The 27,239-nt window shown below is 29.5% G+C and overlaps 1 protein-coding gene across 3 annotated transcripts in view; it reads left to right on the top strand.

Moving 5' to 3' along the window:
* The first annotated feature begins 1,100 nt into the window (after positions 1-1,100).
* The window catches only part of LOC111629867 (serrate RNA effector molecule homolog B-like), a 34,878-nt gene continuing 8,739 nt past the window's right edge, over positions 1,101-27,239 (top strand). For 2 of the 3 annotated variants that reach the window (XM_023373777.1, XM_023373779.1), the window contains exons 1-5: positions 1,101-1,235; positions 14,664-14,794; positions 16,044-16,157; positions 17,003-17,164; positions 21,144-21,317. In XM_023373777.1, the coding sequence (XP_023229545.1) occupies positions 14,679-14,794; positions 16,044-16,157; positions 17,003-17,164; positions 21,144-21,317 (566 nt within the window). In that variant the 5' untranslated portion in view covers positions 1,101-1,235; positions 14,664-14,678. Of the gene's footprint in view, positions 1,236-14,663; positions 14,795-16,043; positions 16,158-17,002; positions 17,165-21,143; positions 21,318-22,175; positions 22,240-27,239 lie in introns of those variants that run through there. The other variant, XM_023373778.1, reaches the window with a different exon arrangement.

Raw genomic sequence — 27,239 nt, 5'->3', positions numbered from 1 at the left:
GCGAAGCGGGTCCTTGCAGCTAGTAAGTAACTAAAATTGCTGTAAAAAAACAATAATTTTCTTACCTGATATACTTTTTAAACACAAAAAACTGAATTAGTAAAAATATTATACTGATACAGATATATATCAGATTCACTGATTAAACACAGCACAGCCACTCGCTACTTATAGAGACAAACTAACGTTAAAGCCAAATATTGTCAATAATTTAAGGTCAAAGCAGAACTATCAACACGTTACACGTGCAATTGTCTTTTATGATAATTGCCGCCTCAGCTTTTAGGAGAGTCGCGCGGTATATTACAAACAAAAACAATAGCTTTGCGCTGTCTTGTCAAAAGCCTTTTGACTGCCGCTCTCCAACAATGCATTTGCACCATAAACCGAAATCAAAGGGTACCGAAAGCACTTAAGCAGAGGCATGCGATAAATCATTAATAATATACATCAATATCGGAATAACATAGACCAATATAGAAAAGCGTTGCGTAAAAATTTTTAATTATTGAATGGTTCAAATAATATTTTGATTTCGCTGCTTATGCCACCCCCTTACGGTGCCGCCTGATGCGGCTGCATCACTGCATCATAGCACGGCACGGCCCTGCCATAATGGATAAAATTATAACGGCCATATAGCCTTTAATTTTGCTAGTGCCTCGCATTGACACTCACGTTGAAGGCTAACCAATCGGTCTGAAAATGTCTCTTCATTAATATGCAGGAGAGACATTAAAGCAAACGAAGAAGATTCTACGTTTAACAAACTGTAATGACAGCCGGATGGCCGAGTAACTAAGGCGGCACCTATCGCTCTGAAGGACCTGGAATTGCATTCCGACGGGTCGAAAAACCCAGAAAATTTTCGGGTAATAATCCGCCCAAATATATCAGGCCTAATTTCTCAGTTGTGGTCCTGACCGAATCCATAATGAGCTTGCTAAAAATGCCCTCTTAATACTCACAGGATTTAAAAAAAGTCAACTGTAATACCATTTACAGAAAAATAATTAAAATATTAAAAAATATTTTAATTTAAAATATTTTTATTATATTATAAATTAAAAATAAATAAATATGTTATAAAAATTACTATTTAAATTTTAGACTTTTTGGCTATTATAACGTTTGTGACATATAATTTCCCGAACGTGAATCCGTTTTTTCTTTCTTTCAGTTTTCGCGCTATTGTCTAGAGTGTTTATAATTGTACATTATATATTTTTAAAAAGGTATTATTTATTTTCTATCGTGTTAGTATGTAAATTTATATATAAAATTTATTGTGCTATTGATTAAAATACAAATTCGATGAATCTATTATCTATAACCGCCGTTTTACAAAGAGATTTCTTTAAGCCTAAATCTGCATGTCATGTCTTACTATTTATTTAACTTTATAATTATGATTTAAATTCATATAAATGTTGAAATGTGGATAAAGATCTTGTTTAATAGTCTTATGTGATCACTTCGTGCAAATTAGAAATAATACCGATCAAAATACTATATATATTTTTATAAAGAGGTGTACGATGTGTTCTCAGTATACGATACTATCATTTCGTCGCCATCTTGAAAAGTGAAGATCATAATAATAGGAACCACACTCCATACGCTCAATTGTAATCGCACTTTTTACTACGATTATCAACGTATATTTTAAGTATAATGTACATTTCTTAATGTACATTATATTTAAATAGGAAAAATTAGCATTCTTTCACATTGGAAATTGTTTTTTTCCATTTAAAACATGGCGTCGAAATGATGGTTGCATGTGTTTACAACACACATTAGCATCATTAGTTATAAAAAATATAAATTTTGAATCGCTGTTATTTTTAATCTGTACGTCGTAATCGTATAAGACTATTATATGTGTATTGTATTACTTAAGTAGAGTTTTGAAAATGTTTGATTAGTTGCCATTAAAACTATGCTCAAACCAAATCCTTTTTCAAAACAGTAATCATTTAATATTTAGTTACCGTTTTAGAAATTAACTATGGTTTTGCTATATCGTTATTAAATGAAATAAAAAAAATTTAAAAATCAATACATTTAATGAATAAATATTGCTACCTTGATCAGGTTCTGACAGGTCAAATATCATGTAAAGTTTATTCTTCAAATGCAATACAGATGGCCCTTGACTTTCAGACAACTTGCTCTTTTGTACATATGTTGATACTTGTAAAGTGTTTTTCTTAAGCCAGATTTGGATTTTTTTTACATTTACAGCTGGTAAACAAAAACTTTAAGCTTAGTATGGTGATACTTCCTGTTAGTTTTGGTTTTGACAGTTTAATAGTTTCTGGCAAGCATAAAAAGTTTGTGAAAATTAATTTTTCATCAGTTTTCTGTTTAATCTATGGTTTTAATGTTTTATGTGATACAACACATTCACTGTAAAAGAAAATAAAAACTTATACTTTAATAAGAGATTTTAATATTTTTTAATTTTCTGCAAACAGAACTTCTAAAACTTCATGTGACTTTATTATTTGACTTTTATACTAAATTTTAGGAACATTATTTATATTTTAAAATAATCCAAACTATTAAACATTCATTTTAAACATCTTTCAAAACTTTTAAGTTAATGTGTTATATCTAATTTTTATTGAATTTGTTATAGCATAGTTTCATTTATTCATTTATTTAAGAGTTAAGTTTTACAGTTACATAATTTGTGTATAGTACAGTCGACTCCCCTATAAGATCATAGATACGTTCCATTCTTTAGGAATCCGATTTCTTATGAGTCCTTCCAATCATAGCCCGACACGGACTACGGCCGATTGAAAGGTTTTCTTCCATAAAATTAATCGATTCTAGACTAATCTGACTCAACATTTCCAAAATACGTATATATTTTTTGGAAATAATCTGTATAAACTACGCTATAAACAAAAAATTGTAGGATTACTTACCGAGTGTGCACCATTCGACATCACCATTGCTAAAGCTTGTTTTCGTCGCGGAACAGCTCAGCAAAGAGCGGCCGATTTCTAACAACTTATTTTTCTGTGAAAACTTCGTAGAACTTCGGAGACATCATTAATATAAATAATTTTAATCGCCGTTGAATAAGAAATGTTTCTTTCACAAGAAATGTATAAAATTACAGTACTGTATTAGACTTACGGTACCTAATTTACATACTGACAGACGATAGTTAGCGTAAAAATCTCCGTAGCGTGGCGCCACGCTAGACGGCGGAAATTATATATTTAATTATAACAAAGTTACAATAAGTTAATATATAATTATATATACAGTACCTAATTTATATATAATTAATATATAATTATATGTACAGTACCTAATTTATATATAATTTATATAATACTGTCCAGACGATAGAAATCTCTCCGTAGCGTGGCGCTACGGACGGCAGGAAAGTAGTTCGGCTGCCCGATGACGTTTTACGTAATTATCGGAGTTTTTTTACCTTTTTTTACGGATACCGTCACAATTTTTCGCAGTTTTATAGGAATCGTAATTATAGAGACCGTAATTATAGGGGGGTCGACTGTATATTCCAAATTTTGATAATATTGATAACTTATAAAATTGTGAATAAAGAAAAAGTTTTTGAATTAGATTTGTGTTATGCAGTGTGTGATCGGTTAACGAACATAATCCGTTCCAAGACTTTGTTTGTAAACCAATTATAGAGTTACCATAGGTTTTATGGGAATTTGATTAATTTGTTCCGGAGACTCCAAAAAATAAAAAATAAATACTTTTTTACTACATTTATTTATATGTAATAATAAAAATTAATGATGCACCGAATATTTGGTTACTATTCAGTATTCGGCCGAATACCAAATATGTAATCGCTATTCAGCCAAATACCGAATACCTAAAAACAGGAGTAAGAAATGACAAAAACACAGTAAATTAATTATTTTGGTAACTTTTATTAATGCTGAACATACATTTCAAATTCGAGAAAGTGCAATTTTTTGCTTATTTATGTAAAAGACCAAAGGACACTAAGTGACTTTCATTACAAGAATTTAGCTTTCCAAAGTCTATGAGAACAATTATTTGGCATTGATTGCCGTGAATTTCACGGCAATAAGCTGCCTTGACTTGTTTGATTATGTTATCAACTCAATTTTATATTTATTTTCACATTTTCACTTCGTGGTCCTTCTCTGTTCTTTTTCCATTATTTACACATGTAGATCATTTTATTGTTATCCACATTTGATATCATCACTTATCACATACTGCCATGATGCTCGTGTCTGTCTGCTACAACTGTCAAGAATTAACATGATTGGCTAAGCATAGTCACAGCAGGCCAATAGAGAGTGGGGTGCTCAATCCTTGCCATAATGTGGTTTGCGTGCCAATTTTTGTACATGTGTTAATCAAGCTGAATATTCAGTATTCGGCCTGAAGCCGAATGTACAATTTGTTGCATCATTAGTAAAAATACATATATATGTAGTCTTGCATTTTTATTAGTTGTGTTTTTTTCGTTTGTGGGGGTTAAAGAATCTGTCCAATGCCGATTGCTTTTCTCTTTTCTTCAAGATTTTTCGGAAGTAATTAATAGTATTGTAATTATAGAGATCCCCAACCCCATTAACTTTATTCTAGTTTAGATGATTGTTGTTCTGACATCCTCCCACTTCTTCAAGAGATCTTTAGTAGCAGATGTCAACATTGGTCCTCTTTCGTCTTCCTCTTTTTCAAAAGAAAACACATCTCACTGAGTTTCTTGGTATTCTTCATTTGAGAGTTCTTGGAGTTCTTCTGTCGTCAGATCAGTTTCAGATTCCATTATGAGCTCTAAAATGCTCTTTATTTCTCAGATGTGTTTTCATTACTCCATTAGCAGCTTGAGACTTCTTGATACATCTTTCATAGCTAAGATTGTGCCTACTATAGACGTGTTCAAGCCATACTGCCTAGCAACATCAGACATCTTGTGCCCATTTTCTACCTTGGCTATTATCTCTTACTTGGTTTCTGTGGTGAGCACAGTTCTTGACACTCCTCTTTTTAGGCTCCATAATATTATCAGTTTCTTTTTTAAATAAAAAGTTCAGAAAAGCACTTACAAAAATTTAGAGAACACAAATCAACTAGCCCACAAAAAGTTATTTTAAATGCAAGGCCTGAATGAAATTCGAAATTTGGTATTAAAATGTTAATGAATATCCAATGAGACAGTTAAACTTTCACCTTTCATAAATAAACCCTGACACAAAACTTAACAAGTGCCTGTCTGATGACAGTCTTGCGAAGACTATAAAAAAAATGTCAGAAAGGTAAACAAAAAGCTGGAATTACAAGGGAGAGTTTCAAAATTTAGAGGAATACTATCTGATTGGTATTGGGTTGAGTGTCAATGTTGATGTCTCCTGCGTTCCGAAAGGTTTCAAATTGTTACCTGAAGATAAGGTAAAATCAATCGGTATTCGTTATTTTCTGTCGCTTCTTTCTATGTTTGTTCAGTAAAGTGTTCTTTGTCTGATCATAAAAATCTTTTGCAAATGTGTTTGTTATCCGATTTGTTTGCTATCCAAACTGTTCATTAACCAATCACCCATTGTATTATAGTGATTGTTCCTAATGATTGGGTCAAACTGTTGTTTGAAAATATACCTATATTTTTAAACAACAGTGTTGACATTGAATATATACCTATATTTTCAAACAACAATTTAAGACATTGATCATTTATATATTTTAAGTAAAAAAGAAGTTAACACACTTCCTTGAAATCAATACATCCTTGAAGAACTGATAAAAATTATTATTTTAGATTGATTAAGTCAGATTTTACAATGCATCAATATGTCTGATCTGACTGATATGTATATTGATGATATGTATATGAATATATATTGATATTCAATATACATTGAATATGTCTGATCTGACTGATAGCAAAATTTATATATCTTTGAAAGTATATTTGTCAGTTTTCTATAGAAGTTGAGAAAACTCTCCTGAAAATATCTTCTGTTCTTTGTTACCTCTAACCATTAGTACCTTGAGAGGGCACCATAAGAATTTAATGGTAATTTCTTTTATAAAGCTTTTTAATGCTATTTAAAGTTGTAAAGTGGCATGTCTTGTGGCCAAAATTAGAATTAATGCTTATTTCGGTTTATATTAACCTTTCCTTTATCTAACCTATAATTTGAAATTATTCTTCATATTCTGCAACAATGCTTTTCAAACTTGTATTTAGGAAGTCCAGTCTAATTAACTAGCAGGTTATTTCTCTAAAAAACTGTTTTTGCTCTTCTAAGATCTTTTTGGATATATACATTGGATAAATCCAATGTCTACATCCAATGTCTTACATAAATCAAATACTATAATATAACAGGTGTTAAAACAAAAATCATATAATGAGTTTGGTTATTTCAGCCTACCACTTGTAGTGCAAAATGCATTTGAAGTGTTTTTAATGGCTGTATTTTAAACTCTTTCCAACGTTACCCTTATACACCAGGGTTTTAGAAGACAGAACCTTAGTTTTGAACTGAAGAGGGACTTAAAATTCATATAAGTCCGAAATACATATGTCAAAACAATAAAAGAAGTATCTAACCTGAAAGCTGTATTGATAGTCTACCGAACTGAATTGATTGGTTTAAAGAGTCACATTCACAACAAAGCCTGCCACTTTTTGGATATAGACATTGCAATTGAAGGATCGAACATAATGGTGGTGTATAGAAAACCTGTTGCGGTCACAATATATATTCCAAATGTGTGATCTCTTTTCTTATAAAATAGCATCTTTCAGAGCATTGGACATGAGAGCGTTAATGCAAGAAATAAAAAATGTAGAAGAGATAGCCATTGAACATGGATACACCAACCTTATACGTAAGTTATGTAAAAGCTACAAACATAAGCAAGAAGTAGAGACTAGTCTGAGGGAAAGACTGAATAGTGGAAAGGATGACAAGATGAAGGTCCCTGTCATGTATAACCCGCATTTAAAATCAATATATAACGCCATTGCCAGGAAACGTGAGATCCATATAGCATACAGGAGATGCTGTCTATTTACACCACACTAAAGAATGGAAAAGACCATCCGAATCCAGACAGATTACCAGGCATCTACAAGGTCCCAATAAGGGATGGCAGATCCGATAGAGAAATGGTATATGTTGGTTCAACCAAAAGGTCTTTAGTGGTATGATTAAAGGAGCATAAGTCGAACATACTACACAATAAATGCACAACAGCCCTTTAGACTTGTGACAGACCCGGACATCACAGCCGACTTTAACAAAACATATATCATCCTCACCATCCCGCATCAGGATCACCTGAAACTGTTGGAGGCAATGGATATATTTAAGGCGGGATGCAAATCCACATGCATTAATTTTAAGGAGGAAATGTCGCTTTCTACAGCATGGCAAGTCCTAATGGATGATAATATTTAATTTTATTTACATTTATAATGTTTTAAATTAAAAAACAGTTTGCATTTCGAATCTCATAGTAGCATACGATGTTTGAATAAATAAATACTCTTTCCACCCTGTGGGCACTAAGAGGCCCATTATGGGTTCAGCCAGGCCCACAATAGGGCGACTGGGTGGTGAAGGACAGGGCCTGACATATTCAAACAGACCATCCCCCGAAAAATTCCTGTGGATTCCTTGACCCGTCCAGAGCCATATTTACCCTGAGGTATAGGGTTATGTTCTATATAAGTGAAAAATATGCAAATAATTTTGTTTATTAATACAATATAATATAAAATACAAATAAATTTAATTTTTAAAATGTATTTTATCATAAAATAAAGTGAAATGTTTTTATTAAAAAATTTTAGTTTGTGATCTCTTACATTTTTCGGAAAAAGTATCCGTCTTTAATTGTTTGCATTTTTGTTTTTTTTCATTAAGAATTTCGGAATATGGTTGAACGGATGCGATGATGCTCCTTTTTTACATTTGCACTTTGCTCCCAATCGTTGTCTATCTCACAAAGTTCATCCATCAAACTTTCCTTAGTTGAAAGGATACGTTAACCCGACATAGAGCTACAGATAAGCGGAAACACTGATTGGTCAACCACTGGTCACCATAGTGCATATATAAGGTCAATTTGAGTGGGAAAATTCAAGGTGGCTAAGGAGATGTAGATATCGTCTGGCCAATGAGAAGTAGATTTGTCTCACTAACGATAGTTTATGATCACCAGAAGTGCTACTGGGTCGTAAGGTGTTTTCCTGAATGAACTGATACAGGATACATTCATTGGCACTATGGATTCAGACTCCATTTATTGGACTGTTAAGTTTAGGTACCCACGAGTCAAGTTATTAAACGTTTAGTATTTTAATATTAATTTAATGCAAATGTATACATACTCAATAATATTAAACATAAAAAATAAATATATTCAATAAAATTCTTTGTTTTAAGATTTAACGAATGTACAATGTTGTGACTCGATAAATATGTCAACACTGAAATGAAAATCAGTCTAGCATAGGGAAAAATGGAAATTACACTGCAAAACGGCGAATTGCGCAGTCGCGTTATTGTGAATCAGCGTAAACCGAGGGCTACCTGTATAACAATAAGCTAAAGTTACTTGAAGCTTAGCAGATTATGCTGTACTTAATAAGTACCTTTTATCCTTTTAATAGGACTTTTTGTATTTGTCTAAAAATTGTGGAGCATCTAGAAGACAATTAAAAATTATCATTGATTAAAAAATTTAATTAAAAAAATTGGAATAATAGATGGATTTTTAAATGTCATTAGCATGCACTGATTTGAATAAGTTTGATATAAGGAAGTTTGATTGTACTAATACTAATACCTAAAGACAACCTCTGAAGAGACTGACAATATTTATAAAAGATACTAATTCAATGCCAATTCTTTATACATTTTTAGTACAATACATTTTATAAGATAGGATTGCTAAAATTTATTCTATGTAACTTAGCATAAACTAAAAATAATAAGAAGTTGTGCATAGAAAAATATATATTATGTTGATTAAACTGATAAAAAAAAGTTATAACTAATATCTAAATAAACATGTTTNTAAGCTAAAGTTACTTGAAGCTTAGCAGATTATGCTGTACTTAATAAGTACCTTTTATCCTTTTAATAGGACTTTTTGTATTTGTCTAAAAATTGTGGAGCATCTAGAAGACAATTAAAAATTATCATTGATTAAAAAATTTAATTAAAAAAATTGGAATAATAGATGGATTTTTAAATGACATTAGCATGCACTGATTTGAATAAGTTTGATATAAGGAAGTTTGATTGTACTAATACTAATACCTAAAGACAACCTCTGAAGAGACTGACAATATTTATATAAGATACTAATTCAATGCCAATTCTTTATACATTTTTAGTACAATACATTTTATAAGATAGGATTGCTAAAATTTATTCTATGTAACTTAGCATAAACTAAAAATAATAAGAAGTTGTACATAGAAAAATATATATTATGTTGATTAAACTGATAAAAAAAAGTTATAACTAATATCTAAATAAACATGTTTTTAATATGAAATAACAGAAATTTATAATAATGTAAATGAACAAATTTATTTAAAATCAAATTGCAGAAATAGAATCATGAGAGTTTTATTGATTTTATCCTTGTATATTACTAAAAATGCAGTGATTTGATAATAAATATATATACAGTGGGTGATCGATTAATGAACAAATCAGATAACGAACACTTTTGCAAAAGATTTTTATGTTTGGACAACAAACAACACAAGAAAAAGCGACATAAAATAATGAATACTGATTGGTCTTCCCTTGTCTTCAGGCAACAATTCAGAACTTTTCGGAGCGCGGGAGACGTCAACATCGATGCTCAACCCGTATATACTGGTTGAATAGTATTCTTCCGAACTTTGAAACTCTCTCTTGTAATTTCAACCTTTTATTTTTCTGACAGAAACAATTTTTTTTTATAGTATTTGTGAGACTGTTGGGCAGGCACATGTTAAGTTTTGCATTGGTTTTTGTTTTTGAAAGGTGAGAGTATAACAGCAAAGGTAGAGAGTGGCCAGATGTCTGATGTTACTGGGAAGTATGACTTGAACAGGTCTACAGAGGCTGCAGTTCAATCTTATCCAAGAGAGATACAATATAATCAAGAAGACTCAAACAGCTAGAGTAACAAGAATCACATCTGAGAAATAAAGAACATTGAAGTGCTCATAATGGAACCTGAAATGGATCTGATGACAGAAGAACACCAAGAAACTCGATGAGATATGCTTTCTTCTGAAAAAAGAGGATTAATGCCGATATCTGCTATTAAAGATCTTTTGAAGTGGGAGGATGTCAGAACAACGGTCTTAGAATGGTATCCAAACCAGGTTGAGGTTAATAGGCTTAGAGATCTCTACAATTACAATACTATTAATTACTTCTGAAAAATCCTGAAAAAAAGAGAGAGAAGCAATCAACATTAGACAGATTCTTTAACCCCCACAAACGAAAAAACATGACTATAAATTTAATGCGATATGACAGCATAACTGCCTACCTCTAGTTAACTGCTTGTTAAATTTAAACAAATTACAAAAGTTTGAGTTTAAATTACCATGCAACATTTTTATGTACTCATCATACATATCATTTCTACAATACAAAACATATGAAAACACCAATCTCTATACCTACATAACTGGTTACAGATTGGACACACAGGAGGACCTCTCCTTCATAAGGTGCAATTCAGCCTAAGCCTCGCTATCTGTTTCTTCACCACAATATACAGTCTGTTTCAAAATTGTAAACACACCCAACATTTTTCAATAACAAAAACATTAACTATAGTAATATATTTAAACATAGTTACAAACTAAAATATTGATATTAAATTTAACAGTAACTAAATCTATTAAAATACATATGTATTTAATAAAATGAGTTGAACGTTTCCTGACCCTTCAGTAATTGTTTTAATTATTAATTTTCTAAATTATATTGTAATANCATATATTATGATTATAACTTACAAAATATATATTGTAAAATGAAATTTATGGAAAAGCATCATTATATACATCTGTAGACATACTTTGGATAAGAAGAAGCATTTGATTGACCAATTCAAAAAAATACATCACAGACATTTGGGTTTCCAGTTCAAATGAAACTTGGTGAGCATATAGCCCTAAATACAACATGTTAATTTAAAACAAATATGTGAATTTAAGGTAAAAACAGTTATTGTGAAAGCATGAATCAATTGCAAAAATTGAATTCCTGTGGCAAGTTTCATAGAAATTCTTACGCCAACAAATTTTAATTATATTTGAAGATTTAATATGTAAATTTGAATTTTATTAATATTAAAATACATATTGAATATATACAAAGGATATATTCAGAATTTATAATATAAAAAATAAGTATTGTTTCATAATAATTTTGAAATATTTGAAAATTTTATTCATTTCAGAGATATGGAACAAGGTATAACACAACCCCCTATGATGACTTTTAAACAATTTCTTGGCTCTCAAGATGATGCTATTGATGATCAAGAAGCTGTGAAAAAGTATAATGAATATAAATTAGAATTTAAAAGACAACAAATAAATGAATTTTTCTTGAATCACAAGGAAGAGGAATGGTAAGTTTTTATTTAATTTTATTTCATAATATAGGATCTAAAACATATTTAAAATTTAAATAGAAATATTAAAGTGAAGCTTAATTTCAAATTAAATTTTTTAAATATTAAAAAAATGTTTATTGATGTTAAAAATTAATTTATTTTACTAAAAAATAAGTAAGTACTTTGTATGGGAAAAATCATTTTGTAAGTGTATAATGCTCTGTAAAAATATAAAATTTTCATATAAAAATTAATCATATTGATCCAGTTTTAAGAATAATGTGTGAAATTGTAAATAATTGTTTGCTTGTATAATACTTTTTCATGCTAATTCTTTTGCATCAAAAGGCTGATGATTATAAGATAATTTGAAATAAATATACAATGATGATCAAGAATATAAAATAGTCACAAAGATAATTCTTACAATATTATCATTATTGGCAANATTTTGGGGGGTCTCCAGAACGAATTAATCAAATTCCCATAAAAACCTACGGTAAAGTGATAATCGGTTAATGAATAATTCGGATAGCGAACAATGTCTTCGAACAGATTATGTTCATTAACTGATCACCCACTGTACTCGTATATATTTAGTAATAGTAACAAAGCATTAGAAATACACATAATTAGCTATTAAGAATGAAAAATTAAAGTACAGATTGTGTTTAGAGAAAGAAAAAGCTTATGTAATTTATCAAAAGTATATTAAATGTAGGCCTACTATATTAAATGTTAGATGTGACTTTTATATTAGATTCAAGTTATAAATAATACTTATTTGGAATTTTATTTTTAGTAATAATTAGATAATTCTTTTATTTTTATATACAAGGGTTATTTTTTTTTAACCTCCACCGACATAGAATAAAAAAACAATAATGAAAAACTAAACCACTTTATTTGTAGAAGGTAGTTACAATCTTCACCTATTTTTCCACATAATTGCCTTGTCGATTCAGGCAGACATCACACCGTGACACCAGCTTTTATATGCTGTACTCACGTCAAAGAACGTTGCCACCAGGCCATTCAGCCAACCTTTAACAACAGTGTGGACCTTGAGATTTGAAGAAACTCCTCACTGAGCTCAGAAATCGTGAATGGATGCCATGCACCAATTGATCTGCACTGGTATTCAAAACTTAAGGACGAGATAGATAAAGTAACAGAACTTATGAACAACTCGATGAAAATGAATGAAAATGCGGGAACTCTCGGTTACGCACAGAAAGCTTGATGTCACATGACGTTAGGTCAGCGCGACTATAGCGCCAAATGCGGCTGACCACACAACACAAGGCAGTTGAAGAAACGGTAAAAGACAGTGTGTGTCAATCAGTGAGCAGTTACAGTGCACTGTGTATTGTTCTTCATTACAACATGGCCCAGAGACAACATTTGGATGACTTCACATGGGGATGAATCATTGGGAGACTGGAAGAAGGATGAAGTGTGATGAGTGTAGCCCAGGAGTTTGGTATTGCTCACAGCATTGTTTCACGTGCATGGGGAGCGTTTCAAACCACAGACACTGCTGCCCAAAGGAGAGGAGGTGGTCGGCCACGATCAACTACAGCAGCAGATGACCGCTACATTGTGCAGCAGGCAATAAGGGACCCATGTCAATCAGCGGTGCAATTGCAACCACATTTAACAGGACTGCAATCTCATGCTCCGTGGCAACTGCATAAGGGTGGTCTCTTTGCCAAACAACCAGTATGTTGTGTTCCATTGACACCAGCACATCGACGGCACTGTTTGCGATAGTGCCAAGAGCGTAGGGACTGGACCGACAAGGAGTGGGGTTGCGTGCTCTTCTCAGATGAGAGCAGGTTCAGTCTGAGTAGTAATTCTGGACGTACCTTCATACGGCAAGAGATGGGAACATGTAATGCACCCAGGAACATTATCGAACATGATCATTTTGGTGGTCAAGGTGTTATGGTGTGGGGAGGCATAATGTTGCATGGGCGTACTGACCTCCAAATCTTTGAACGCAGTTATGTCACTGATCAACGTTATTGTGACACTGTACTCCTTCCCTATGTGCATCTTTTCAGGGGTGCATTAGGCCCTGACTTCATTTTTATGGATGACAATGCTTGACCGCATCGAACAGCGCAGGTGGAGGAGCTCTTGCAGCAAGATGATATTCAGCGAATGGACTGGCCTGCCCATTCCCCCAACTTAAATCCCATCAAGCATGTGTGGGATGTGTTGGGGAGATGTATTGCAACACATCCACATGCACCAATGACCATCGAGGAGTGGAACACCCTACCACAGGAACTCCTTACCAACCTTGTGGTCAGCATGGGAGCATGTTACACTACTGTCCATGGTGATCACATACCCTATGAAGAATCATGTCCTGCCTTTTTATAATGTCCAGGGGACCATCAGAAATCGCGATGACTTCAGTGTAATTATTGTCGTTGAATAAAAGTGTCATTTCTGTTTGTCTCATTGCGTATTTCTGTCAGTTACCTTCTGTACTATACTGTATGGGCCAAAGTTTCATCAATCTTTGTTACTTGGCAGTGACACAACATGCAATTGTTATTTTCGTCCTTAGGTTTTGCATACCAGTGTACTTTGTCCATCAAATTGTCGGTCACCACACACTTCCTCCCTTGACCACCCTCATCATGAACGTTGACCAAATTTCCTGCACCATTCACACACACATCCATAGCTCATGAGGTTCTTATCATACACATTACACATCCTTCAATGAATTTCACCTCCATTCAGCCCTTCAGCTTGTAGAAATTGAATTACTGCTCTTATTTCACAGTTGGCGGGAGAATGGATTGGTGGCATCATGTTTATGTGTTTACTGTACAGTAGCAAATGTCTGAAATAGCTTGGCACAATGCTAAGTGTTGAGGGAATATACTACTTATTAGGTGTGCACCCTGTCCCTGTCTCACATGCTTCCAGTTTTTTTTATGCATTAGTGGAGGTTGAAAAAAAATAACCCTCGTATTATTATTAAATACTAGTTTTAATGTACTGTTTAGTTCTTAGAAAACATAATGGCAGACAGTGATGAAGAATATGATCGAAGAAGAAGAGACAAATTTCGCAGAGAAAGAAGTGATTATCAGGAAAGACGAGACGATAGAAGTCGAAGGGATGAATGGACTGAAAGGTATTAAATTATCTAATGTTGTAAATCATTAATTTAGTTGTTAATTTTCTAGTTTTATCCCATCTAGTTAATTTTCTAGTTCTAAAATGGATTTGTCATACATTGAGCATGAAAACACTCAATGGACAACAAATTGGGAGACTAGTTAGACCAAATGTGGCAACATGATAATGCTGGGAAACCTAGTTGTGCTCAGCCAAGCATTATCTTACTGGAAAAGGCTGTTTGTAGCCCTGTCATCAAAGGCAACATATGAAGGAGCAGAATTTCCTTAAGATACTGCTTTACCAAGTGTTCCTCACATAACTACTAGAAGTGATCTATGTCATTAGTGGTCATCCACACATTAATACAGTGGCTGTCCATTCCCAAAAAGAACTGAAATTTATTGCTTTGATATGCTGCCAGTCTGTATTGGTCTATATTTCTGTATCGTGGCACCTTTGCAAATGGAGCTACTGTGTTGGGTTGCTAATGGCAAGATGCATAGTGGTTGTAAGTGTATGAAATTTGCCTGTACCTATCAATTGTACAGAAAAAGACAGATTCTATAGCAATGCTTCTGCTTGTCTCTGGATAGTGGACAAAGATGTCATTATAGCTGTTTTTTTTCTTGTCTCACGATCAGACCATCATATATCTTTTTTGGATGCCCAGAGTGATGTATGCGCTTTCCAACACTTCCTCACACTGAGGTCAAAACAGTCCAGAAGTTGGAGAATTTAGCAAAATTGCCATCCTGTTTCCCTCAGTCTGATGATGATGATGGCTTTGTCAAACTTGGTCAGCCCAAGTTTGACAAAGCCATCATCAGGCTGAGGGAAACAGGATGGCAATTTTGCTAAATAAAATTATGCATAATGTCTGACTGTACCATATAGACATGCTTGTTTGACAGAGCAAAATTCTGAACATAGTGAATCTCTAAGAGCCTTTTTATAAGATACTGGGGTAATGATTAAAGGTATTCTGGTATCATTACTGAAATTTTTCAGTAATTACACAATTCAATCTGGATGTCTATCCTTTCTTATCAATGAGTGTATTTCATATTAATAGAGTCTAAATAAAGTAAATCAAGTGTAAAAAATTACTATGTTTAATTATTTGTTAAAATAGTAATGGCTAGTTTATTTTATATTTATACTATGTACTTTAAAATATATTTTTATTTTTAAAATTTAACATAATTAGTAACAGTTAAAAATATTGCAAAAATACTTCAGTAAATTTATATATTTATTAACAGAGATAGAGGAAGTCGAAGAGAATATCGTGATTATGATCCTAGAAGTAGGAGAGATCGCTACAGCCCACTTCGTCATGATGTAAGCCCTCCAATGAAACGGATTAGAAGAGACTGGTAATAAATTTTTATTGCCTTAATAAATTATTTGGTTTTTAAAAGAAAAGAAAATCACTAAAACTTTACAGCTATTTTTACATGATAATTAATTAATATAATTTTGTACTAGAAGCATTAAGTACCACTTCATACTTTTTAATAATTAGGAATAATGATTGATTAATTTAGAAGTCTAGATGAAAAGATCTGGTGTAGGATGAGACTCAAAACTGCAACTTTTGCAAGCCACTGATATTACTGATCAAGCTATCCAGATCTTTCAAGCAAGATATCTGTCAAGTTTCCCAACATATGATTCATTTCACTTCTATATTTCTTTCTTCAAAATTTCTTAGAATTTCTCAAGTCTTTTTCATCCATTATGCAAGGGGAAAATGTAGGCATCAGTCAACCAATGCTGACATTGGTTGACTGATGCCTACATTTTCCCTTGGAGTATCAAACATTTTACTGTCTAAAAAAATGGAACTATGAGAACCTTATTTAATAGGTTTAGGGACTCAAAGGAATCCTATAAAAGACTAGTACAAAAACTGAACATTTAAAATGATATTTATGGAAAACACGAATTCATTGTATTGTCTACTTATTAGAGATACTACAGTAGGAATGATAGTAAAGTTTTGACTATTTTCCATAACTTAGTATGTTCACTTAATGAAGGAATAAATATATTAATACTCTTATCATGCTGAAAATTGACATTATTTTTCACTAATTTTTAATGCTGCCATCATATTTTTTTTGAAGGTATTTTAAGCATTAAAATAGTGTTTTAATTAAAACACTTGTGAAGTGAATTGAGAAAATATGGAAATTAAAATAGAATTTCTATTTGTTAGGGATGATCGAGGTGGTTTTCCTGGATATGATATAAATTACCCTCCTGGTAGTGGAAATATGATGGGAGGGCCTCCTCATGGAGGTTGGGGTAGTGGTATGCCACAAGATATGGGAATGATGCATAGTCAGCATGGATATGGCAGTCATCAAGGCCCTCAAAGGTAAGATCATGTTTTATATAAATTGTAATCTTTTTGTAAATTTTTTTAATAAATTGTACATTCATAGACATTTTTATTAAAAAAATAATATTTATTTAAATTTAACAAATTGCTTAATAATTATTTTAAAATTTATTTTTCTTTATTTTACTTTATTCTAATTTTTAAAAATTGTTCTAAATTTATTTGTTTTATATGTAACTTGAAGATGAGAATTAGGTCAAATACATGTATTTAATTAAATGTTTTATTGGATTAAGATTTCTTTTTTCTTTAAAATACACATAACTTGTTAAATATCAATGACTCTTTGAAAGTGGGTTATTTCAATCTGTTTTATTATTTTAAATATCTTTAAGCTTGTGTATGGATTTTATTAATAGATAACAATCTAACAAAACATAATATCAAAATATGAAAATTAAACTGAAATTATCTTTTAGCTAAAATTTGAGAAAAATTAGATTTAACAAAATTAAAATGTATATAAATACTCTATGAGTAAAAAAAAGCTATTTTGAAAAATATTAAAATGTTTAACTAAGTGTAAAGAAAACAGCTTGAATGTATTTAATGTTTTATTCAGTTGTTCAATTATTGGAATTATATCTGACATGTGAAAAGAAGTATAATTTAATCTATCAAACTGATCTTTTAGTAGTTGAATGGAAATTTAGATTTATCATGTGAAATATGAGAAAAGGTACAAGCCACAAATGATTAGAAAACATTGTCAGATTTTCTTAAACTAACAAAAAAAGTTTTTTTGCTGATATATGGGGTAATGATACATTCAATGATAAATTCATTGTTACAGGAAATTTCTCTCATTGTTTATGAATTGTTAAAAAATATTCACTATTTACCACTTTTCTCACATTAATTGCTTATAATAAACATTATTTTTTATGTAGCACTTTTTAGCTCTTATTATTATTATTTATAATATAGGAAGGTTATTGTAGAAACTAAAGTTGTATGAGTTACTTAACATGAAACATAAGTGGTGTGCAATTTTCAACTGAAACCAATGGCAGTAATCAGTTATTGAGTTCATTTTGGTATTATATTGAAATAGTTTCATCTTTTAATCATTAATTAATTTTTTTAAAAGTGAAATTTAGTGAATATGGATAAGTTTTAATTGTTTCAGTATATTTTCACTGATGGTTATAAAACTTTTCACTATTATTATAAAAATGCTTATTAATGATAGATGTAGATTTGTTTAATATAACTATTTATTGGAAAACAAAAGGATAAGTTTGAGTTTTAAAGGATTATTGGTAAATGTATCATTTCTGTAAAAATTCTGATTGCTCAATTGATTTGAGCAAAAAATGGCTACAGCAAAAATTAAGATTATTAGATTATTTTGTACTTTTAACACTTATATTATATTATACTATAATATTTGATTTATATTTATAAAGGTTATCTTACATAAGAGTTTATCATATCGAGTGACTAAGCTAACACATTTTTAAAATTCTTTAAGTTGTGTACAGTAGAAGAATAAAGAATTTTTAAAATATGTTAGATTGCTCACTCGGTGTGATAAACCTTTGTACTTACATAAATCAAATACTGTAATATAACAAATGTTAAAACAAAAATCATATAAAGAGTTTGGTTATTTCAGCCTACCATTGCTATGCTTATCACAATACTTGGGTGGTACAAAATGGCACAATTTTATTGGTCAAGTAGATATCAATTGAAAATGCGATGTATTAAAAAATTTATGATGATATAGTAGAGCATCAATTATCCGAATCAATTGGGGGACTAGGAAAATTGATGTTCGGAAAATTGATTTTTTGGATAACCGATTATGTATGAAAAAATACATTATTAATATAGTATATTAGTATATCCCAATAATAGTATATTAATATATCCCATGTTTAAATTTTTCTCTGTTGCATATTGTTTTGTGTTGAATTTTCATCGATGTTAAGCCTAGCGAAAATTTTTATAATAATAATCGTGGCTATTGTATCTTTAAGAATTATTTTTTATTTTGTATAAACAAAATAAATATATTGAAAAATATGAAAACAAAAAAAATTATACTTTAAAAGTTAATCTAGTATCAAAAACATTTGATTCAGCAGGACAAAGTCTGACTGGAATGCTTTTGGTTAACTGACGATCTACTGTATATTTTTTCTAATATTAACTCTAAGAAACTACCATTCACAGCAAATGTCAAATGGTAATCTGCCAACCAATCAAATTTCTCAAAAGAACAGACCAAATATTAAGCTCAACACCTTGGAAAAAACCACTTAAATCATATTTTTCACTCATTAGTAACATTGTATTATGTAATTTTAGTATTTGAATGCCATCACATTGCTGATCCAATAGAAAGAAGGGACTGTTGCGGAAGGGGGTTGAAATTAATTTGACCAAAAGTAGTAGTTGACCTCCTCTTGGAAGAGAGAATGTTCAATGACTACTACTTAATACTGGTGTACTATTTATATTTGAAAAGTGATTCATGTTAGACAGGTTGTGATAGTCTTGCATGTGATTGAAGTTTTTAACCATAATGTCCAAAAGGCTTCATATAAGACTTATTTAAGTAAAAAGTCTTGTAAAAATGCAAGAATAATTGCTTTTATATGGTAATAGTGTTTAAATTTTGGCAACAGATTGTATAAACTACATGGGAAGTATGTTCTCTTAAATATTGTGTTTATAGAAAAATTATTGGGCTGCAATTTGGAAAAATTGTACACCAATAAATTCTGACTGTCATTCCCTCTGTCCTATCTTAATCTCAAGAAAGGAGTTAGATAAATGAAGGTCGAGACCAGATGTGGAAAGCTTAGACCAGGAGATTCAGATTAATTATATATAAACTTCTGGTTTGGAATGGAAGTAACATTACTTTTGATTCAAAATTTTGAATGGTGTTAGATGATCAACATGACTCTACTGATAACAGGAAAAGTATGTTGTACAGGAGCAAAACACTCCACACAGACAAGTGCTATGTGCTACCTTTTGCAGTAATGGTGAAATAGTGCATCTTTTTCATACTTTGTCATTGTTCACTTTTTCAGTGAATATTATAGGCTATATTTTTAAAATTATATCCTTTTTTGTAAGAATTATATTTAGTTAATTATTTTGTTAACTTTTTTTTCAATAGCTACATGTAAATCCAGCAATCAAATGTAGACAGAAATTAATCTATATATAGAAATCCAATCAATAATTTTGGGTGGGATGTATGACATGATCTAGGTTATAGATATTTGAATGCAACTGCTGGGTTTTGTAGCAATTGGTTGAACAATCTAGGCGTGCATAGCAAACAAATAAACATCTTCATTTATATATATAAATATATTGTTTCTGTAAAAATTCTGATTGCTCAATTGATTTGGATTGTCATTTGCATAAACTTTATTAGGTTTACATATCACAATAAAGATTTACTTAAAACTGAATAGGTATAATAGAAGTATAGTAATTTCATATTTTAAATAAGAAAATCATATATTATGATTATAACTTACAAAATATATATTGTAAAATGAAATTTATGGAAAAGCATCATTATATACATCTGTAGACATACTTTGGATAAGAAGAAGCATTTGATTGACCAATTCAAAAAAATACATCACAGACATTTGGGTTTCCAGTTCAAATGAAACTTGGTGAGCATATAGCCCTAAATACAACATGTTAATTTAAAACAAATATGTGAATTTAAGGTAAAAACAGTTATTGTGAAAGCATGAATCAATTGCAAAAATTGAATTCCTGTGGCAAGTTTCATAGAAATTCTTACGCCAACAAATTTTAATTATATTTGAAGATTTAATATGTAAATTTGAATTTTATTAATATTAAAATACATATTGAATATATACAAAGGATATATTCAGAATTTATAATATAAAAAATAAGTATTGTTTCATAATAATTTTGAAATATTTGAAAATTTTATTCATTTCAGAGATATGGAACAAGGTATAACACAACCCCCTATGATGACTTTTAAACAATTTCTTGGCTCTCAAGATGATGCTATTGATGATCAAGAAGCTGTGAAAAAGTATAATGAATATAAATTAGAATTTAAAAGACAACAAATAAATGAATTTTTCTTGAATCACAAGGAAGAGGAATGGTAAGTTTTTATTTAATTTTATTTCATAATATAGGATCTAAAACATATTTAAAATTTAAATAGAAATATTAAAGTGAAGCTTAATTTCAAATTAAATTTTTTAAATATTAAAAAAATGTTTATTGATGTTAAAAATTAATTTATTTTACTAAAAAATAAGTAAGTACTTTGTATGGGAAAAATCATTTTGTAAGTGTATAATGCTCTGTAAAAATATAAAATTTTCATATAAAAATTAATCATATTGATCCAGTTTTAAGAATAATGTGTGAAATTGTAAATAATTGTTTGCTTGTATAATACTTTTTCATGCTAATTCTTTTGCATCAAAAGGCTGATGATTATAAGATAATTTGAAATAAATATACAATGATGATCAAGAATATAAAATAGTCACAAAGATAATTCTTACAATATTATCATTATTGGCAAATATGCCTAATCTTTCATAACAATAATATATTTCTGTGAACATAGAGGATATATATTAGGAAAGTTAATTAATGACAATTTTTATCGTCTTTTATACAATTAAAATTAAAAAATTGTGTGACTCTTTTTTATGATACAAATATTTCAGTATTGCTCACACATACATAAATATTATTGTTATTATTACAGCATAGCAAAAATGAATTATTAAAATTATTCTGAAAAATACATTTTTTTTATCAAAATAAATTTGTTTATGTTTCATATTTAATGATAAAATGTTTTCTGTGAAAATATTTAAATCAAAATTTCTATAAGAACAATCTATTTTACAAAAAATTAATCTAATTTTATATAATTAATTAATTCTGTAAAAAAAATTTCTATAAGAAGTTTGATTTTCATTTTTCACATTAGTATTTTTAGCCCTTTAGGCTTATGTGACACTTTTAATAAGACAAAAGGCTTTAATTGAATCAAATATTTCTGTTACAGTTGGAAGAACTCTGTTAATTGTAAGTTAGATAAAGAAGAGTTAAATATAAAAAAAATATTTTTTATTTAAAATTATTCTTTTAATAAGTCAAGAATTTTAAGTATTTTTAAATTGAATCTTTTGGTTGTTTACAGTATAATTTTTTTTCCAAATTACTTTATTAAAATGAATATTTTCTTTTGCATATTTTGGTTAATTGATATAATAAAATTTTGAGTTTTGTCTTGCTTTTCAAAGCAGGAAAGTAAAAATGAAAAAGAGAATTGAATGAAATTGTGTTATTTACATATATTAAGAACAGTTTAATTTTAACATTATTTTCATTTAACAAATAAATATAAATTTTAAGATTCATCTTAAGTGAAATAATTTTTGATATTACTTATGAATTATTTTAAACTGTTCCTGTTTTTTAGCAATTACAAAATATAAATAATACTCATAATAAATATTTATTAGAAGGTTTTTTTTAAATTAAGTAAGATATCACAGCTTTCCTTTTTAAAATATTGAAAAATGACGTCAGATTGATTTCTTTAGATACATTTTATTTTATTATTAAATAATTTTAATTTGAAAATATTTTCATTTTATCTGCATATAATGGTAGAATTAAAATAGGAAAAAAATTAGAAATTTCTAATTAAAAGAAATTTAATGATAAATCTTACTGAATACATGATTTATTTTCCATTAAATGCAAAATACAGTGTGGTCCAGGAATGTGGTATGGCTATTCAAAGTACAAGCAAATTTATGAAATGCAATTAAATAATTTTTTTATAAAAATTTTTTTTTTTTTGGTTCAAATTATTTGTCAGTCTGTTCTTGAAATCTATTGTTTTATTCATTTTTAATTACATTTTGAGTATTACGATAACACAAAATGTTTAAATTACAAACAAATACAATTTTCTATGAAAAAGTAAAATGAAATAAGATTTCTTGCATTTATTCTGCTTTATATTGAAATATAAGTACAGAAGGTGATCTGGTGATTACAATTTATTTTTCAAAAAGTTAAAATCAATTTCAAATAGATATATTTTGTTGTTTATGATCTAGTTGTTCACTGGGAGAATGATTAAATCATGAATAATCTGTGAAATAAAAATATAATCAAAAATCATTTTTATTTTTATGTGAAAAATTTAATATTGAATTTTGTCAATTTTATATATATAACAACACATTCAAATACAGTTTGATCATTTTTAAGATTATGATTATTTGTTGTAAGTTGTTATATTCAGTATAGCTAACATTGGTTCAAATTATTTTGAAAACAAAAGTGTTGCATTTATGTAATATGATGTATTGATTTTTAGAATGAACCAATATTGAAAGTTGTTATTGGGCTGCAAGTTTAAAATTGCAAACCTATAAATTCCCACTGGCACCATCTGTCTGTCTGTCATTCCTTAATCTTGAGAACTGAGTTAGATAGATGAAAGCCAAGACCAGATATGGAAAGCTTAGGAGCCAGAGGCCTCAATTAACTATGCATGTACAGTACAATCTTTTGGTCAAACCAGAAGTTGCATTACTTCATTTCAAAAATTTTCCCCAGAACACAGATACAGTAGATGACCAACAAGGCCCACCAGTGGCCAAGAAATCTGTTCCCTGAATACTTGGAGTCTGGTCGTGGGTTCACGCCTTGCTCGGATGAGTTGGCCATGTGGAGCTTTCCAGGTTTTCTCCACATCTGTAATGCCTAAATAGGGCCAGTTTCTCTTAAAATACACCTCCCGGAAGGCATCCTCCCTAGGCAGATTGTCCAAGTGTTGCATTGCCATAACTAAACAAGCAAAAGATGACCATGACACTCTTGTTGACAAGAAAAGTATGATATACAGGGGCAAGACTACTAAAATCAAGAGCATTGTGCATCAAGATCTAAAAATTGCAGTCTAGCATTGGGACAGTTTGTTACTTTTTTATTTTTGTAATATAGCCAAATTAAGATAGATATGTTTTGGTCTTAAAATGAGATACAATGTAATGAAGAGAATATCTTAATTTCTTTAAATGTATTTTAAAAATTATTTTAATATTTAAAGTTACTATTCTCATTATGGGATATTCTAATTGTTAATTTAATTAACATTCAATTAATTAAAAGTTCATTAGTGCATTATTCATGTAATTTATGTACTTAGTTGTATTACTATGATATATTCTAAGAAGCTGCTGTGGATTATTTACTTTAGCTTTTTTTAAAATTGCAAAAATACTTTGCTTCAGCTTTTACCATTGTTTTTAGACCATTCTGTTTAATGCCTTTAAAATTAATTGAATTTGATGATGATTAATCTGCATAGTGTTTTAATTTTGAAAATTGCAAAAATTTATAGTTAAGATGTTAAAAAATAAAAAAACTATCTAAGTAACAGTATAGAAATATAGCAGCAATAGCACACTTGAAACTTTGATCTTGATATAAAAACTTTTATTATTTATGTATGTTTATGATAGAATATATTAATTTCTGAAAGAAAGAAATTTGAGTAAACCTTAAAACTCCAACTGTTATTGTTGCTCAATAAATTTTCAAATAAAAGTAAAGTTTTTCAAAAATGACACTTTATAAGCGTATAAATGAAAAGTACAGTGGAATTTTGTTAAAATTAACTTTTTATTTTATTTAGAAAAATTAAGTTTATATTATTTGTATCAATTTTAATTATTCAATTATTTTTTGCTTTGTATATAAATTTTATTACAAAAATATTAAATATGCATGTTATCAAAAGCACACAATAGCCTATCTTCAAAAGGATTTATCATCTTAACATTGAGAAACACAACCAAATATTTTTGTATCTAGATCAGCTATAGACAGTTATTTTGACTAAGTTACAGTATCATTTAAATAATTAGTTCATTTCTAATGTCAACTGATAATTTGATATTCTATTTTTTGAATTGTGTCTTAAGTTCCACTTGGAGAACTGATGATAAACTGAATTAGTCTGAAAAAAGTTTTTGTAATAAATATTTCAATTTCTTTAACTTAACAATTTATTTTTGGAATTTTGAATATGGTATTAAGTTTATATAATTCTTTGATCTTGTTTAAATTATAAGCATAAATTTTACTCAATTTCATCTAATAAAAAGCTTATTAAACAAAAATTATAATTATATTTAGCTTTGCATGGCAAAGAAATTATCAAAATTATGAAGGTTTTGAAAAAAATCAAAACTAATAGAATAAAAATAGCACAGAATATAGAACAACAACTAATTTTATTTTATTTTTTGCATTGAATTACATAATTGCAAATGGAGTATTTTTTCCAATGTGTTAACATCAAGTTATTTAAATTAAACAATGGCTAAAAATCACTACAACATAAATGACAATCAATCAAAATGCAATAACTTTCTGATCAATGGGAATTATCCATTTTGTGATGTGAACGAAATGGAATGTGAAATGATTGAAATGGAGAATGTTTTATGCACATTTATACTATTCAATAGTTGGTTAAAGTTGTGATAGTGATAAGAACAATCAGTTCTTTATGATGATAGATGATTAACAAATCCAGAAGATACAAATATTGTAGATAAACAATGATTAAAGTACAAGAGACTAAAGCTCTATTTGAAGAAAATAATACTAAGTTATTATAGAAACAGAAAAATTAAAAGTTTTGATATACATCTGATCAAAAACACTTAAAAATTAATATTTAATTTATTATGTTTTATATTTATTTATTCATATTTGCTTTGCTGAATTACTTCATTTGTTTTGTTTATCAAATGAATATTAAGGATTTATAAACTTGTGCCATCTCATAATCACAAAATAGTTTACAGTGGAACTTGCTTAATGATTATCTCTCATAATGAGTAATTTTCATTACATGCAAAACAAATTGTAAAAAATGACTCACATAATGAGTGACGAGGAGAGGGGAAGTCCCAAATTGTGTGTGTGTTACATCAGTCTGTGTTTAGCACTCGTTCTGCTAGTATCTTAGTGTCATTTGTGATCACATATTTTTTCCAAACTTGTGTTCAGACATATTACAAATAAACTTCAACCACCATAGCCTGTTATATAATAAACATGCCAAATGATATGCCAAATTCTTGGGCTATGTAAAGGCTATAATTAAATACAGTGGTACCTCAGGATACGAATGTCCCAGCATATGAAATTTTCAGGATATGACATGAAATTCGAACATATTTTTGCTCCACGATATGAACAAAAACTCACTATACGACGTTACATTAGTTCACAGTGCCATTTTTTATTCACTTCTGTTCATCGGTCTCAGTCCGTGTGTTTGCTTCGTCGTGGAAGGATCTCACTCGATAAAGGAAATCTTGAGGTATTATCAGAATGTGACAGATTTTATTGAAAAGAAACATTCCGAAAAGGTTTACACTGACTTAAGCAAATGTCATTTTAGAAACATTTTAAAAAGTAGGCAAAGCCAAACCTCTTTGGCTAGGTATTTTACCAAGCGATCTCTATCCAGTGAAAGTGCTGGTGGAAGTGAGGAAAGAAAGCAAAAAGTAGTGAATAAAAATTTTAAAAAATATATATAAAACAAAACTAATTTTTTTAATCTTTTCTAAGTTATTTTTAAGTTATTGTTACATTATGTTATGTAAGTTAAGTTTTAGTATCATTTCCCTTCTCCTTCTCTTCCGCCACCAGTTTACACCTCCACCATCTATCCTCAAAGGTAAAGTGCAAATAAAATTACATTTTTTTTATCAATTATTATTTTATTATGGTTATTTATACATTTACAACTTCAAAATGCATTTTTCAGTATTTTCCTTACTATATTTATTTATTTATTTTTTAATGTACTACTTAGCTTTAATTTGAGTGTGTTTTTCGTGTTGGAACAAATTATTTGGTTTTACATGTAATCGTATGGGGAAAAATGATTCACCTTACGACATTTTCATGATACGATCTCAGTTTCGGAACGGATTAATTTCGTATCCTGAGGTACCAC

This window comes from Centruroides sculpturatus, unplaced genomic scaffold (assembly GCF_000671375.1).
Source record: "Centruroides sculpturatus isolate CEXI.00-Female unplaced genomic scaffold, Cexi_2.0 scaffold548, whole genome shotgun sequence".
Classification (NCBI taxonomy): Eukaryota; Metazoa; Arthropoda; class Arachnida; order Scorpiones; family Buthidae; genus Centruroides; species Centruroides sculpturatus.
This window is presented reverse-complemented; position numbering and strand designations above follow the sequence as displayed.